The 16279-nt window shown below is 46.2% G+C and overlaps 1 protein-coding gene across 1 annotated transcript; it reads right to left on the minus strand.

The window, feature by feature from the left end:
- Window positions 1-10058: 10058 nt before the first annotated feature.
- LOC129670602 (uncharacterized) lies at window positions 10059-15379 on the minus strand. The gene is given in 7 exon segments (XM_055599176.1): window positions 10059-11263; window positions 11265-12231; window positions 12233-12498; window positions 12500-13272; window positions 13275-13960; window positions 13962-14746; window positions 14903-15379. Coding segments are annotated over 7 exon segments (5124 nt in total). The 3' UTR covers window positions 10059-10093.
- Between the last annotated feature and the right edge of the window lie 900 nt (window positions 15380-16279).

Genomic DNA, 16279 nt, shown 5'->3' on the forward strand with positions numbered 1-16279 from the left:
TCCGGCGGCCTCTGGCGTCACTTCCGCTCGTCACGGTCAAAGGGCAAAGGGGCGGTGCGGAGGGGGTGGAGCCTCGCGTGCTTGTCAACAGTCGGTCTGGAGCGGGACGGGGGTTGCTGAGAAGTTAAAGGTGCTTGATGCTGCAGGTGACCACCGGAAGTGGAGGCGATTATTTTTCCGGCCTGAGCTGTGGCAGCCTTGCCTGTCCCGGAACTCAGGTCCACCTTTCTCTGCCTCGGTAGCGATGGAATTAAAGGTGTGTGCTGTCACGCCCCGCTGTAGCCAGTATTCAGTTGATAACAGCTGCGGTTACGGGAAAAGAAATGCAACCAATGCAAAGGTACAACAGATCTGCGAATCCTTTCAGTATAGACTTTAAATCATACCTAGCATAGCATAACAGATCATACGTTAAGCAGTTACAGGGCTCAGTGATGGAGTGCTTACCTAGCAAGTGAGCAGCCCTCGTTCAATCCCCACTTATTAAAAAAAAAAAAAAATACATAAACGTTGATGAATTTTATAAATGAAGGCTAGAGAGACGGTGGGACCGACATGCAGCCCAGGGCTGGCTTCAAACTAATTATGTCGTTGAGGATGCTTCTACTTTCCAATTGCTGGGATTACTGTTGTACATCACCGTGCCTAGTTCCAAAAGCGATTTTAAAACTTTATTGACAAAGAATTCACATTTAAATATATTTACTAGCCGGGTGCAGTGGCACACGCCTGTAATCCCAGCACTCTGGGAGGCAGAGGCAGGTGGATCACTGTTAATTCGAGGGCAGCCTGGTCTACAAAGCGAGTCCAGGACTCCCAAGGCTACACAGAGAAACCCTGTCTTGTACAAAAAACAAAACAAACAAACAAAACACAAGCGAAAAACAAACACCCACGTGTATGTATATTTACAAGACAGTGAGAAACCTATCTTGTGAAATTACATATTGAGATATTTAAGGTTTTTTAATGGCTCTCTTGTCTGTTACATATATCTATCATATATTTTTTTTTTTTCAAGACAAGAGTTTTTCTGTATAGCCTTGGCTGTCCTCGAACTCACACGGATCCACCTGCCTCTGTCTTCCCAAGTGCTGGACTCACAGGTGTGGGCCACTCCACCCAGCTTACCACATAACTTCTTTACAGCCTCCTTATATTTTTTTTCACCAGTGCTGGTCATCAAAACCAGGGCCTTTCAGTGTAGCCTCTCATATACTGTTCATGTTTTATTTATTTGTTTGTTTATTTGGGTCTTTGTTTTGTTTGTTTTTTTGACACAGGATTTCTCTGTGTAGCTTTGGCTGTCCTGTAGACCAGGCTGGCCTGAGCCTGTCTTTGCCTCTTGGGTGCTGAGGTTAAAGGTGTGCACCATCATGTCCTCCAAAATTTTTGAAAAGAGAAATGTGGCACTAGGTAGAGAAAATGACTAGAAAATGCTGCTGTTACAATGGACTGGATCGTCTTCCGCTGGTGCTTGTGTTAAAGGGGTGCACCACCATGCTCAGCTCTTTCAGTTTTCAAATCACCTAATTCCCCTCAACTCTAAAGAACACAGTCTCAGCCAGGCAGTGGTGGCATATGCCTTTAATCTTAATACTCTGGAGACAGAAGCAGGATCTCTGAGTTCAAGGCTAGCCTGATTGAAGAATGAGTTGCAAGACAGCACGGGCTACACAGAAAAATTCTGTCTCAATAATAAGGATAATGACTTTTTCTTTCTTTTTTTCTTCTCCTTTTCCTCCTCACCCTCCTTCTTTTTGTTGTTTTGTTTTTTTGAGACAGGGTTTCTTTGTGTAGCCATGGCAATCCTGGAATGATTTGATATTCTCCTTCCACCTTGTGGAAGAATATTGAAGGGAAAGTTACAAAATATTTGGAGGTCCTTGAACCAAATACTCCCGAGAACATACTGCAGAAATCCCTATGAGAAATTGTTCCAACAGTCAGGCCTGGTGATGTAGGCCTGTAATCCCAGGTACTCAGAAAGTGAGGTTGGAAGATTAGAAACTCAAAGACTTCTCAGGCTACAAGGAATTCCAAGACAACCTAGTGAATACTTGTGTAAATATAAAAGGTGAAAAGAGGTCTGGGGATGTAGCTGACTGGTAGAGCTTGCATATAATTAACTTTGTGCAAGGTCCTAGGTTCAGGCCCAGTACTACATAAAAGTAGTTCCAAGCAAATATTCATATTCTCTTAACTTTTCATTTTCTTTAACCTAAGGAAGCTATTTTAGAAAATAAAATCTCTGATAACATTGCAGGAGTCTTTCTGGAATAAGTAGTCCAACACTGACAAGAGTAGAAGATAGGAGGTGTACTTTCACCAAAACCAGGATGGGTCCTCCAAGAGAACCCAGTTTGCATTTTTATTTTATACTCTAAAACCACAAGGCGGGGCAAGTGAGCAGGCAAGCAAACAAACTCGAACCTGGCAGCTAGCTTTGGAGCTTTGGTGTTTTAAAGGCGTGTTTCAGTTAGTTGACTGGTGTAAGCTTTTGTGGTCAAGTTGCTAAGGACAATGACCTATTATTTTAGATATTTATGCAGGTCATTCTGTTCCAGGTAGCATGTGAAATCATGCTTGTCAATAGGCCATACAAGCAGTGTTTTAAGTGGTTCACTAAATACATCAACAAATGAGCATCTAATAATTGGTCTTTTCTCTCGTGTTCTACTTCATTTCCTCCTCTTATGAATCTATTGTGAAGATATGAGTTGGTACTCCTGGAGTATCATCAGTATACTTATGGTTTTAATTCCAGTTTTGATGAACCTGGACAGGGTGTTCAAGATGCATAGTCCCAATAGAAGTCTCAACATTATCATTATAAGAAGCCCCATTAATGCAGCCAGCCAGGGTCCCCGTGTTGTTCATACGGTACTCCATTGGCTCTCCTTTGTACCTCTAGCCTTAATCCTTTAAAATAACTCTTTGTTGTTCCCTTGTGCTATTTTTGACTGATTAGTATAGTAAAGACCTGGCTGTCTTAAACTTGTTGGATGCCTATGCACAGGGCCATTCCTAGCAGGACTGATAAAAGTACAGGAATCTTCTCATATCTTTGCTTTTTTCTTTTTTGTTTGTTTGGTATGTTTGTTTTTCAAGACAGGGTTTCTCTGTGTAGCCCAGGCTGTCCTGGAACTCAACTGTAGACCAGGGTAGCCTCGAACTCACAGAGATCCATTCTGCATCTACCTCACAAGTACTGGCATTAATGGCATACTCCACCACTGCTGTTTTGACTGGTTTGGCTCAGCCCTTTTCATTTCTCACACATTAGCTTCTTCTATGACCTGAGAAGGTGGCCCATGTACCATTGTGGTTTTAGCCAGGCTTTGCTTATCCATTCCTACTCCAGTATAGGTAACTTGGCATGAACACAGTACATGCAGGATGATGACATAGAGATGGGTCATCCCTCTGTGGTCAGTTTCCATATCATTCCTCACAGTTTCTTCCACAATCTCCCTTTGTCCTCTGGAGACTCTTCCACAGGCTCTCACTACCTGGAGCCCTCCAAAAGGAATCACCACCTGCTGTGTGGGTAGTTCTGTCACTGCATGATGAAATCTAAGTGATGATCCAAGGTTGGCCTGTTCCCAAACAGCAGCACCTGAAGGAGATCAGGCAAAATCCCTCAGGGGGGAGGGGTAGTTAATTATATTGATGGGTGTCTAGGAATTGGAGTTGCCCTGTGACTTAGGGTTTTATTGTTGTGAAGAAACATCATGACCAAGGCAACTCTCATAAAGGAAAACATTTAATTGGGGTTCCCTTAACATTTTCAGAGGTTTAGTCCATTATCATCATGGCAGGAATCATGGCAGCATGTAGGCAGACATGGTGCTGAAGAAGGGGCTGAGAGTTCTACATCTTGGTCCTCAGGCAGCAGAAAGGGACTGGATTTCCATACTGGTTGGAGCTCGAGCATTGAAGACCTCAAAGCCCTGCCTCCACAGTGACACACTTCCTCTACCAAGGCCACACCTCCTCCAATAAGGCAACCCCCTATAGCAAAGCATTCAAACACGTGAACCTGTGGAGGCCAAATCTATTCAAACTGCCACGTTCACTTCCTAGTCCCCATAGGCTTGTAGCCATAAACATTTAGTCCAACCTCAAAAGTCCCCAGTCTATAACAGTCTCAACAATGTTTAAAAGTTCAAAGTCTCTTCTGACAGTCATTCAATCTCTTAACTGTAATTCTCGGGGGTGGGGGGAGTGAACAGATCACATACTTCCAATATATCATGGCAGAGGATATAGATTACCATTCCAAAGCATAGGGAAGAGAGCACAGTGAGAAAATGCTGGTCTAAAAGCAAGACCGAAAACCAGCTGGGAAAACTGCAAATTCTGCATCTCCATGTCTGATGTCAAAATACTCTTCAGAGCTCCAGCTCCTTTCAGCTTTGTTGACTGTAACCCATGTCTTTCCACTCCCTGTTAGCAGCTTTTCTCGGCAGGTATCCATGACTCTGTCATCTTTAACCTCTTGGGGTCTCCAAGGCAGTCCAGGCTTACTTTCACAGCTTCTGGAACACAGCTTCCGCTGCTGCTGCTGTTCTTGGTGGACGTCCATGGTACTGGCATATCTAAAATGATGGGGTTTTCTGCAGCAGTTGGGCTGTACTTTCGCCAATAGCCTCTCGTAAGTCCTCTTTATGGTATCAAGCCTCAACTTCTTCAGTCCCAGGCTTTCAACTGCCACTGAAGCTGCACCTTCACCAATGGCCTCTCCTGGCCTCTCACAGTGGCAGGCCTCAGCTGCTCTCCATGACTGCTTCATGCCTTCAAAACCAGCACCACCTGGGTGACTCTTACATACTACACCGTGACCACACTAAGGCTGAGGAGGACCTGAGCCAGGAGTAAACAGTGTGAGCCAATCCTGCCCAGCCTTTGAAACTGACCAGTTCAAAATGACTTTAACTTAGGGATAATGGAGCTGGAAAGATGACACAGTGGTTAAGAGCACTGTCTATTCTTCCAAAGGACCTGGGTTCAATTCCCAGCACCCACACAGCAACGAACATCTGTCTGTAACACCAGTTCCAGGGATCTGACACCTTTAAACTAATGCGCAGGAGGTCTGTTTCTTGGCAGTGTTGGGGCAGTTTTTAAAGTCTTATTCATTCTCTCAACTGAGCCTGAAGATGTGGGTTTGCACCTTGTATGCAAGTTCCAAGTTAATCCTACTGCCTGGGCCACCTGTTGTACCACCTTACCGACAAAGGCCAGTCCATTCTGATGCTGTAACTCACTGGGACCCCAAAGTGTAGGATAACTTATCTGGACAGAAGGTGGGACACTCCTTGGGCCTTCTCTTTGCAGATAGGAAAAGTTTCTGCCCAAGGTGAAAAATGCACGCCATAACCAGCAAGCATCAGTACCTATGCTGGCTAAATGTCAGTAAAGTCCATTGTTAGATGCGTAAATTCCCAGGACTCCTATTTTTGTGTCAGCATGAGACCTTGGGTCACCGCTTGAGATTGTTCTGAACCCACTGCTGACAGCCTTTTCTACCCTGTGGGTCAGTGTTGGCAACCTTGGGACCACCAAGTATCTTTGCAACATCTCTTGTGGGCACTTTCTTTCTAGGTGGATTGCTAGACTGGAAACTGTCATCTCTGGAATCATTATTTTTTGTCTGTGGTAATCAGCAATCCCTGCTGATTTTCAGTAGCCCCTTCATTTGTTGCTCTTTTTCTGGTTTATATGAGGGCAGCTCGGGGAGCAGTGGGAGTTTAAACGTATCTTCTCGGGGCTAATAGGAGGGACTGCAAGGCCCTGTCTTCATGGAGGGCAGCCTCTTTGGCTGCCTGGTCTCCCACTTGGCTTTCCTAACTCATTCAAATTTGACTCTTTGTGTAGCAGTGCACCAGTGCCACAGTCAGGGCCCAGACAGCTTCTAGGAGCTGAAAGGTTTGGTCTCGGTTTTTATATTTGTTGTTGCCCTCTCAGGTAAAGCAGTTCCTTTCCCTGTGTGTTGTTTGTTGCATTGAGTCTCTAACTGTGAGGGGCTATTTACCAAGTGTGTGTTTCAGCTCCCATCAGTAAAAAGTTCCATATGTGATTTAGGGAGCAGCTCCTCCCTTAATTCTGGCCTTGAGGAGAAAATCTTTTATACCTTCTCTGAAATCATGGAGGAGCTTTCTTTCTTCAGACAAGTAGATGACCAGGTAACAAAGCTGCCATCTTGTTGGGTGAGGGGAGGGCACTGAGAAGGACAGATGCCTTTGGAGGGACAGGATCTTGCGACTGCCTCAGTGCTGTGTGGCACTGGCAATTGGAGCCTATTGGGATCCACGAACATGGGCAAAATGTCATCCTCTGGCGAAGCTAATGTGGTGCACCCTTGGTGTCTTAACACTCCGTTGGCATCCTTTTTAAACTTTTCTTTACACTTCATCTTTTTCTCCCTACTAACACCCCAACACCAGGTAGGATAGAGAAAGGGCTAGTGAGAGAGGGTCCACAGTTCTCTTAGCTGCTTCCTGGTGGTTAGGGTTATCAGGTTTCTCGGAGCCAATCCAATCCTTGTTTCAGGAGATCTCTAATTTCTTGCCTTACAACAGCAACCAGGAGCAGCAAGGGGAAGCAGGACCAGCCTTGTTCTTTCTCAGAGCTCTCCACACTCTCTGGGCTCTGGCATTTACTCTCTCTCTCCAGAGTCCTCAGATTTAAACTATCTGCAGCTGGCAAAGAGCTCCTCTCAGAGACGGCATGAGGCAAATAGTCTGCTGCTGTGGACTGTCTGAATCAGTCCCACATCCCAAACCTGGGACCAAACAAAGACATATTTATATCGACAACACTGTTAATCCCAAGGATTGGAAGAGAAAGACTTCTGACCCAAATTATCATGGCCAAATTAAAGCAAGTTTTTAAAAATTTGTGTGCATGGGCTGCTGGCTTTCCCTAAGATGGGGTTCAAGAAGTCATCAGTGGACATGGGAAAAATAAAGGCTTTTACAGTTCAGTAAGTAGGGGGTTCCAAATGGGGGATTTGGCAGGCAAGTAGGCACTGTTACAGAAGCAGAACATAAGCACAACAAGTTGGTCATAACAACCTGAAACAAAGGCATAGTTGCAAAGTGGTCATAAAGTAGCCATAACAACAGGTAGTCTAATAACCTTCTGAGATAAAGGTGTGGTTGCCATTTCCTGGAACAGGCAATAGTTGAGGTTGCAGTTGTTAAGGTTGTGGTAGTTAAGGTTGTAGTTAAGGTTGCAGGTGGGGCCTAGCCCAGTCTTTGAGAAACAGAGGCTTAATCATAAACTGGAATGACCCTAATTTGTCTTTACTGTAAGATGGCTTTTTAAGCCTAAGATGGAGGCAGGCTGGTTCATTAGAACCACAGTTTGGGACCCCATAAGATACCATAGCCACATGGCTACGGGACCATGACAAGCATTTACATACTCATTCACCATCCATTCAAAAGTTATACATTCCCATTTTAAATTCCTAGTCTGTCTATTTCTAGGGAGACCAATCTACCTTTGGTTATCCCTTCAGACTTTAGATGCAACCCCCTGTGGGGTGATCAAGCTCCCTTCCTGCCTATCTCCCCCGGGGTTCTTACCTGCTGTGGATATCAAGTCTAGTCTCCTACACAGACTCTGGTCCTGGCTCTCATGGTTCTCTTGGCCACTGGAAGGGTATTCCGAATCCCATACAAAACCTGCACTCTCGATGCAGGGGCACCGTACCGCTCCCTCCCCAAAGAGACTCACAGACCACGGTTTTGATGCAAAAGCAAGAGGCAGTTTATTCCAATCGCGATGGGGGTCGTCCCTTCAAAGCAGGAGACGACCCTGAGCATACAAAGCACAGAGTTTTTATACCTAAAGATCAGGCCTTTACATTGACTAGTCAGCAGAAAAGATAGCAGTTTTGCAGTTGGCAGCTTACAGCTTCAAGGACAGTCTTCCCAGTCCCAGGTTTCTTATCTTAAAACAAGCTCATCCAGTCTTTTGAGGAGGGCCATCTGGTCTGGCCTCTGCTCAAGGTTTAGTAGCCCTTAATTGCCTGACTTGTTTTTCTTTCTTAGCTGGCCCTTATTCAAGGCCCAGTTGTTTTTCTTTCTAGTCTGGGATGGTCCCATTTTTCATTCCCCCCTTTTTCTTTGGCATAATTTTAACCCTAAAATTACAGGCTAGATTTAGCCTGCACCTCTATTTGTTGATACTGCTATCGAAGCATAAAGACCTGAATCCATTCTCTCATGAAGTTAAGCAGCTTGTTAAAAATGCAGGGGCCAAAGGTTACATACAGTCAGGAGAAGAATTAGCAAAGGGCCGAGCAAGGTGGAGATTAAAGTGGTCAACCATGGAGAGGAATTAAACCATCCTAAGCTTTGGGCTCGTTTTTGCTTTTTCTTTTTTAAGCCCTCTTTGACCTTATCTAGGGTCTCAGTGATAACTCCAGTATGGTCGACATAGAAACAGCATTCTTCTTTTAGGGCAGCGCATAAACCTCCTTGTTGCAGAAACAATAAATCTAAGCCCCTTTTATTCTGTAACACCATCTCTGATAATGACTGTAAGGAATCTTTGAGCTCTCTAATTGTGCTTTTTAATTTTTTTATGTCCTCATCAACAGCTGCCCTAAGCTCATTTAACCCGCTATGCCGGAGGGCTATGGCTGACCCTCCAGCTGCTGTCCCTGCTGCTCCTAGCCCCATCCCAAGCATTATGGCTAGGGAGATTTCCAAGTTTCTTTTTGTTCGTATCAGCGGTTCCCCCACAGAGTCCCAGTATTGGAAGGGCTCTTCATACGGGTGATAGGTAACTCGGAGGATTACCTGGACCAGGACACAGTAGTCAGATGAATTGACAAGCACCTGAGTACTGACACAAGTAGTAATTCCTGTCGCACAGGCCCACCATCCATTGATTGGTGGTATGAGGTACCCAGACAGACCTGCAACATCATAGGTTTGGTTGCATAAAAACTGATGACTGGGGGGACTTTACCTACACAGAGTCCTTGCCCTGAAACGGCAGACAGGGAAAGTCTAGCCTCCCTTTGCGTCCAACGGCAGGCTGTCGCTTCTTGGGAGTTACTTATCTCATCTGTAAAGGCAATTTCTTTATAATATGGGGGAGCAATTCCAAAGCATAACCAACAAGACTTAGTAACCTTCGGGTTGGTGTTATTTAGGGCCTGGAAGGCTCCCTGTGCTAGGGAAGTAATGTATGGTCCAGGAGGCTTAGGGGAAAAAGAATCTTTACCTATTTTTGAGTTAGGAGTCAGTGAGGGGGTTGCAGGATGTGGGGCCATAGTCTAGGGGTCTGATTTTACTGGGGGAACTAGATGAGGGCCAGCTTTATTTGGCCCTACTTCAGCAGATGGGGCTGTTATTTTTAATTTGATGGTGAAAAGTAACCCATCATTATATATATATATTTTTTTATATATTTTTAGGCCCCAAGTGAACCCCATCACCCAGTTAGTTGAAATCCGTTTTCCAGCGTCCATGAACCGGATTAGCACCAGGTGGCACCAGGTGGTACATATTGGCTGATTAGTCCACCTATTGTTTGGTCCCCGATCTGGGGGCTTGGCATGACTGTAATTAGCTTTAGCAATAATGTAATCCCAACTGGAGGTAGGCTTCCAGTAAGTATCGCCAGTGGTTTTACACCCCCAATTTTTGCAGTAGAAGTCATTTCTTTCCCCACATTTGTTTACTAATTTAGGTTGCTGGTGGGGTCCTGGACATACATAAAAGGGCAGGACTCGAAGCATACTGCGGTGGTTGGTGGTCCCGCAGCCCCCCAGGGATCTAAGCCCTTTCTCTCACTGAAAGACCCATGTCTATGGTCCCCAGGAACCACATTGGGGTCTAGGTGGCTTTGCAAATCCCAGTTTGTAGGTGCTCCTAAAGCCATTTTACAAAGGTCAGGGTACAAGTCCGGCCACCATGTGAAGGGTGGGGCTATCTTTGATACAGACCAAATTATAATATGTCTCTGATTAATTACTTTCCAAGTCAAAAGTTTGGGCTGGTGAGGACTGGCACCCAAGCAAGTATTGTAAGTGCTTAACAGAGCCAAAAGCACCAGCAGTTTGTGGATATCACTCACGGCTAACATTCTTAACAAGCTTAAGTTTTAAGGGATTGTCACTGGGCTGGATTTTCCAGTCAGAAGTGGAGTCCTCTGGAGCGGGTTTGACGTGTGATGCGTGGATCCAAGCAGCAATGCCTTTTACCTTTACAGCCGTTGGGGTGGTGAGTAGGATGTAGTAAGGACTTTTCCACCAGGGTTCCAAATTCTGACTACGGTGTCGCCGTAGGTAAACCAAGTCTCCAACTTGGAACTGATGTGGCACCTCTAAGGATCCTGGCGCATATGCACTGTCAACCTTGCTCCAGATTTCTTTCTGAATAAGCTGCAGTCCCTTTAACCTGGACAACAAGTCAGAGTTACTACTAGTTATGTCAAGAGGGTCTCCAAGGAGAGTCAAGGGAGCAGGAACTCCATACAATAGTTCAAAAGGCGTAAGATTCAACAAGGAAGGAGTATTCCTGACCCTAAAAAGAGCCAGAGGGAGGAGTACCACCCAGTCACCGCCAGTCTCCATGGTCAATTTAGTAAGGGTTTCTTTTAGAGTTTTATTTTTTTTTTTTACCTGTCCTGAACTTTGGGGTCTATAAGCACAATGTAATTTTCAATTAGTCCCCAAAAATCTGGCCACCTCCTCACTTACCTGAGCAACGAAGGCCGGCCCATTGTCTGACCCGATTACCTTTGGAACACCAAACCGGGGAAAAATGTCTTCTAAAATCTTCTTGGCTACAACCAGAGCAGTCTCTTTCTTGGTGGGAAAAGCTTCTACCCATCCTGAGAAGGTATCTACAAAGACTAGAAGATATTTATTTCCATACCTGGCCGGCTTGATCTCGGTAAAGTCCACTTCCCAATACATTCTAGGTCTAGTTCCTCTTAGCCATTTTTTTGAGCTTTGGAAATTCTTCCCTACGTTTACCTTTTGGCAGGGGGTACATGTCTGAGCCACTTTTTCGGTTAGAGCAGTGAGGTTTAGTATTTGGTAAGGAGATTGGAGAACAATTTTAGTCAATTTCCTTGCCCCTAAATGAGTCCATTGATGCATTTGTGCTATTAGTCTCTTAGCATCTTTCTGTGGCAAAAAAATCTTACCTTTGGAGTTAACCCATGCTCCCACATCAGCATCGAATGTCCCTTGTTTTCTCTGTATTTTTTTCAGGACATCCTCTGAGTATTTTAGTTCTTGGCAACTTCTCTGGCAACTTAGCAGTTAATATTATTGGAGTAGGACTTCCTCTAGCAGCTGCTTTAGCCTCCTGATCAGCCATGTTATTTCCCTTTGCCGCCTTGGAATTTCCCTTCTGATGTCCTGGGCAGTGAATTATGCTTATCTTGGTGGGCAGTAGTAAGGCATTGAGCAAGGCCAAGATTTTATTTTTATTTTTAATTTCTTTATCGGCTGATGTTAGTAGGCCTCTCTGCTGGTAGATGGCCCCGTGCACCTGGGCCGTAGCAAAGGCATACCTGCTGTCAGTGTAGATGTTTATCTTTTTGTCTTTCCCCAAAGTTAATGCTTGAGTTAAGGCAATTGGTTCTGCCCGTTGAGCAGAGGTGCCTTCTGGCAGCGCCTGGGCCCATATTACCTTGTGTCCATCCCCCCCCGCTGCTCCCGCTTTTTTTTTTTTTTTTTTTTTTTCATTTTTTAAAAAGCTACTCCCGTCTGTGTAATATGTCACCCCTGCATCCGGCAGAGGCTGGTCTTTTAAGTCCTTTTGCCATCCCTGATTTTCCGCCAACACCTGTAAGCAATCATGCTCTGGGGGTTGAATCTCTGGATCCGGTAACAGGGTGGCAGGGTTTAGTCTCGTTGCTGGGGCAAAAGCAATCCTGTCATTATTTAAAAGCAAAGTTTGGTAATGAGTCATGCGAGCATTTGTGAGCCAGCGATCAGGTCTGACAACACTCTCAAGGGCATGAGGGGCATAGACGGTAAGATCCTGTCCCAAGGTCAGCTTGTCAGCATCCTTTACCAATGCGGCGACTGCTGCTATTATTGCTATTATCCGGAGGCAGGTCGGCCATCCTGCCGCTACTGGATCAAGCTTTTTAGATAGATAAGCTACCGGTCTCTTCCAGGGTCCAATCTTTTGAGTTAACACCCCTTTAGCCATCCCCTGGTTCTTGGCCACATAGAGATGAAAAGATGACATCAGGAAGTCCCAAGGCTGGAGCTGACATTAAAGCCTGTTTAATATTATCAAATGCAGCCTGTTCATCTTTTCCCCAGGAAAAAGAGTCATTGCTCTTTGTAAGGGCATACAGAGGGGCTGCCATTTCAGCGAACCCAGGAATCCATAATCGGCAAAACCCCGCTGTACCAAGAAATTCCCTCAGTTGTTTAATAGTTCGTGGAAGGGGAATATGAAACACAGTCTCTTTTTTAGCCTTCAATAACCATTTTTTTTTCTTTTTTTAGTATATACCCCAGGTAACTGACCTGTTTCCGACATATCTGGGCCTTCTTTGCTGATGCTCTATAGCCGAGTTCGCCCAATTCTTGTAACAGTTGGCCAGTGGCTTTGAGACAGGTCTTTTGACAATCTGCAGCTAGTAAGATGTCATCCACATACTGGAGAAGAGTTACCTGAGTATTTGTGGCCCGGAAGTGTGCCAGGTCTCGGTGCAGGGCTTCATCAAATATGGTAGGAGAATTCTTAAATCCTTGGGGAAGTCGAGTCCATGTTAGCTGGCCCGAGACCCCGGAGTCGGGATCTTTCCATTTAAAAGTAAAAATGTCTTGGCTGGCAGGGCTAAGTTGAAGACAAAAGAATGCATCTTTAAGGTCTAGAACAGTATACCAGACTCTATCAGGGGGAAGGGAGCTCAGTAGGTTATACAGGTTGGGGACTGTTGGATGTAAGTCCATAACCTGTTTGTTAACTTCCCTCAGATCTTGTACAGGCCGATAATCATTGCTCCCAGGCTTCCGGACCAGCAGTAATGGAGTATTCCAAGCAGATTGACATCTTTTCAAAACCCCTAGGTCAAGGAGTCGCTGTATATGAGGGCGAATCCCATCATGGGCTTCCTTAGACATTGGATACTGCCACACTGCAACTGGGGCTGCCTGAGGTTTTAGCTCTATCTGGACTGGCGGTTGCTTTCTTGCTTTTCCTAAGCCAGCCGTTTTAGCCCAGGCCTCAGGGTATTTCTTTACCCACCAGTCAATGTCTTTTTCCCCTCTTTTAAATTTTTAAATAGCCGGTATTCATCTTCCAAGTGAATTGTAAGCACGTGAATAGGATCCCCTCTTTTATCTGTAACCTGTGGGCCTTCTGGGTTAAAATAGATGTGGGCTCCTATTTTGGTCAGGATATCTCGTCCCAGCAATGGGTATGGGCAGTCAAGCATGACTAAGAACAAGTGGGATACCCGGCCCACTCCGAGGTCCACTGTTCTTCGGGTAGTCCATGTATATTGCTTACATCCAGTGGCCCCTTGAACCCATGATTTTTTTTCTTTTTTAGCCCCTGAGTCTTGTAACAGAACTGAATGCTGAGCGCCAGTATCCACTAGAAAATGGACTGGCTTCCCCTCCACCTTGAGGGTTACCCTGGGCTCGGGGAGGGGAACCGAACCCCGTCCTCCCTAATCGCTGTCATTGTTCAAGGTTAGGACCCGGGTCCCCGTGGCTCGAGAATTCAGCTGCTTTTTCTTTCTTTTGGGGCAATCTCTCCTCCAGTGTCCCGTTTCCTTGCAGTAGGCACACTGGTCCTTAGACAAAGGGCCCTTATGGTTGCCAGGAACTCTCTCCCTTTCAGTACGACTTTCCTGAACTACGGTGGCCAGAATCTTAGTCAATTTTTTATCCTGCCTCTTGTCTCTCTCTTTCTCTCTTATCTCCTGTTTTTTCTGTTTCCTCTCTTCTTTTTTTTTCTCGACTATAGAAGACTTTCTCTGCTACTTGCACTAAATCTTTTAATGACTTATCCTGCAGACCTTCTAATTTTTGAAGTTTCCTACGAATATCCCTGGCTGACTGATCTATGAAAGATACAGCTACTGTTGCCTTGTGCTCATCTGAAGCAGGATCATAGGGAGTAAACCGGCGGAACGCTTCCATCAGCCATTCTAAGTAGGCTGCAGGAGATTTCTCCAGCCCCTGGACCACTTCTCTTACCTTAGTCAAATTGGTGGGTCTTCGAGCAGCCCCATGGAGACCTGCCATTAGAGTCTGGCGGTAAACCTTCAAGTGCTGCCTACCCTCTGGTGTATTGTAATCCCAGTTAGGACGCGAGAGGGGAAACCCATTATTAATCTCGTCGGGGAGAACTGTAGGCCTCCCATCCGCCCCCGGGACATTCTTTTTTGCTTCTAGAAGAACTCGTCCCCTCTCCTCAGTAGTCAGGAGTGTCTGTAAAAGCTGTTGGCAATCATCCCAAGTGGGCTGGTGAGAGAAAAGGACAGATTCAAACAAGTCAGTTAAGGCTTGGGGGTTCTCAGAAAAAGGGGAATTGTGGGCCTTCCAATTGTAGAGATCAGCTGAGGAAAAAGGCCAGTACTGAAGAGGTTGATTCCCATCCCCATCTGGGAACCCATAGTCTCATAAGGGGAGAGCCACTGAGTCCAGCTGAGTCGCTCTGTGGCTCCGTGTTCCAGCTGCTGGGCCCCCTTCATTCTGAGGGTCAGTTGGTGATTGCAGCGGGACTCCTGGAGGTGTCTGCGGCACCGACTCTGGCGGCATCTGCGGCGGCGGCGCTGAGGGACTGACAGCTCCTGCTGAAGGACCTATAAGGGGACTAGGAAAACTGCATGCTAACCCCGCCCTAGGCCCCGAGGGAGGACTGACAGCCTCCGGAAGACTGACAGGGGAAACAGTCGGAGGTCTGACAGGAGAACCGGCCAGGGAACTGGCAGGGGTAGGGGCCATGGCTGGTGGATAAGGGGGCGGAAGGTCAAAAAGGAGGAGGTCTGCTTCTGGAGAAGTGAGCACTTTCTTTTTCTCCTCTTCCTTAACAGCACAAACAGTTGTCGAAGGAGTCTCTGTGGGGAAAACAAAGGGGCGCGCCCAGGGGGGTGGATGGCGAACAATGTCCTCCCAGGTTAGGACATAAGGTACCTGATCAGGATGGCCCCCCTGTGGTTGGAGAGTCTTAGCCTTAACAGCAAGAATCGTGTCAAGGTGAAAGGTGCCCTCCGGTGGCCATCCAACCTGAAAGGCAGGCCATTCCGAGGAACAAAAGGCTCGCCACTTCGCTTTTCTAACTTCCACTGAGAGGTTCTGTGCCCTATATCTCACTTCTGAGAAATGGTCAAGGGTGAGGGATAAGGGTGTAGTCACAGTCTGTCCCATAATGAAATCGTCCGTCAGAAAAGTCAGAGAGGCAACAAGAACAGAGACAAAAAGAACAAAACAAGGACGCCCTTGCAGGTGATACCACAGTGCCCTAACGGAAAATCAGACTCTACGATCTCTACGAAAATCAGACTTGGATGGGAGGAGGACCTTCTCCGATCCAACCTCCCAACAAACGGAACCTGGAGCGTCCTCCAGCTTCCTGCCAAGCGATATCTGACACGTCCGTCAATCGCAATGGCCTAATCAAACAACCAGGACGGTTCAGACAGGCGCCTAACCAGAACAAAACAAAATTTGCAGAAACCTGAAATCTGACAAAATGACTGACCTGTTTCAGCCTGACCTCCGAGCCTGGTCTGGTGAGAGTCGGGGAAGGGCTTCCTGGCCAGTGCACCACATGCAAAACCTGCACTCCCGATGCAGGGGCACCGTACCGCTCCCTTCCCAAAGAGACTCACAGACCACGGTTTTGATGCAAAAGCAAAAGGCAGTTTATTCCAATCGCGATGGGGGTCGTCCCTTCAAAGCAGGAGACGACCCTGAGCATACAAAGCACAGAGTTTTTATACCTAAAGATCAGGCCTTTACATTGACTAGTCAGCAGAAAAGATAGCAGTTTGCAGTTGGCAGCTTACAGCTTCAAGGACAGTCTTCCCAGTCCCAGGTTTCTTATCTTAAAACAAGCTCATCCAGTCTTTTGAGGAGGGCCATCTGGTCTGGCCTCTGCTCAAGGTTTAGTAGCCCTTAATTGCCTGACTTGTTTTTCTTTCTTAGCTGGCCCTTATTCAAGGCCCAGTTGTTTTTCTTTCTAGTCTGGGATGGTTCCATTTCTCACCCACAGGGGGCCATGATGAAGGGTATCTCCATGTGGGAGGGATGGACTCCAGAAACATT

This window comes from Psammomys obesus, unplaced genomic scaffold (genome assembly GCF_907164565.1).
Source record: "Psammomys obesus unplaced genomic scaffold, mPsaObe1.curated_primary_1811, whole genome shotgun sequence".
Lineage (NCBI taxonomy): Eukaryota > Metazoa > Chordata > Mammalia > Rodentia > Muridae > Psammomys > Psammomys obesus.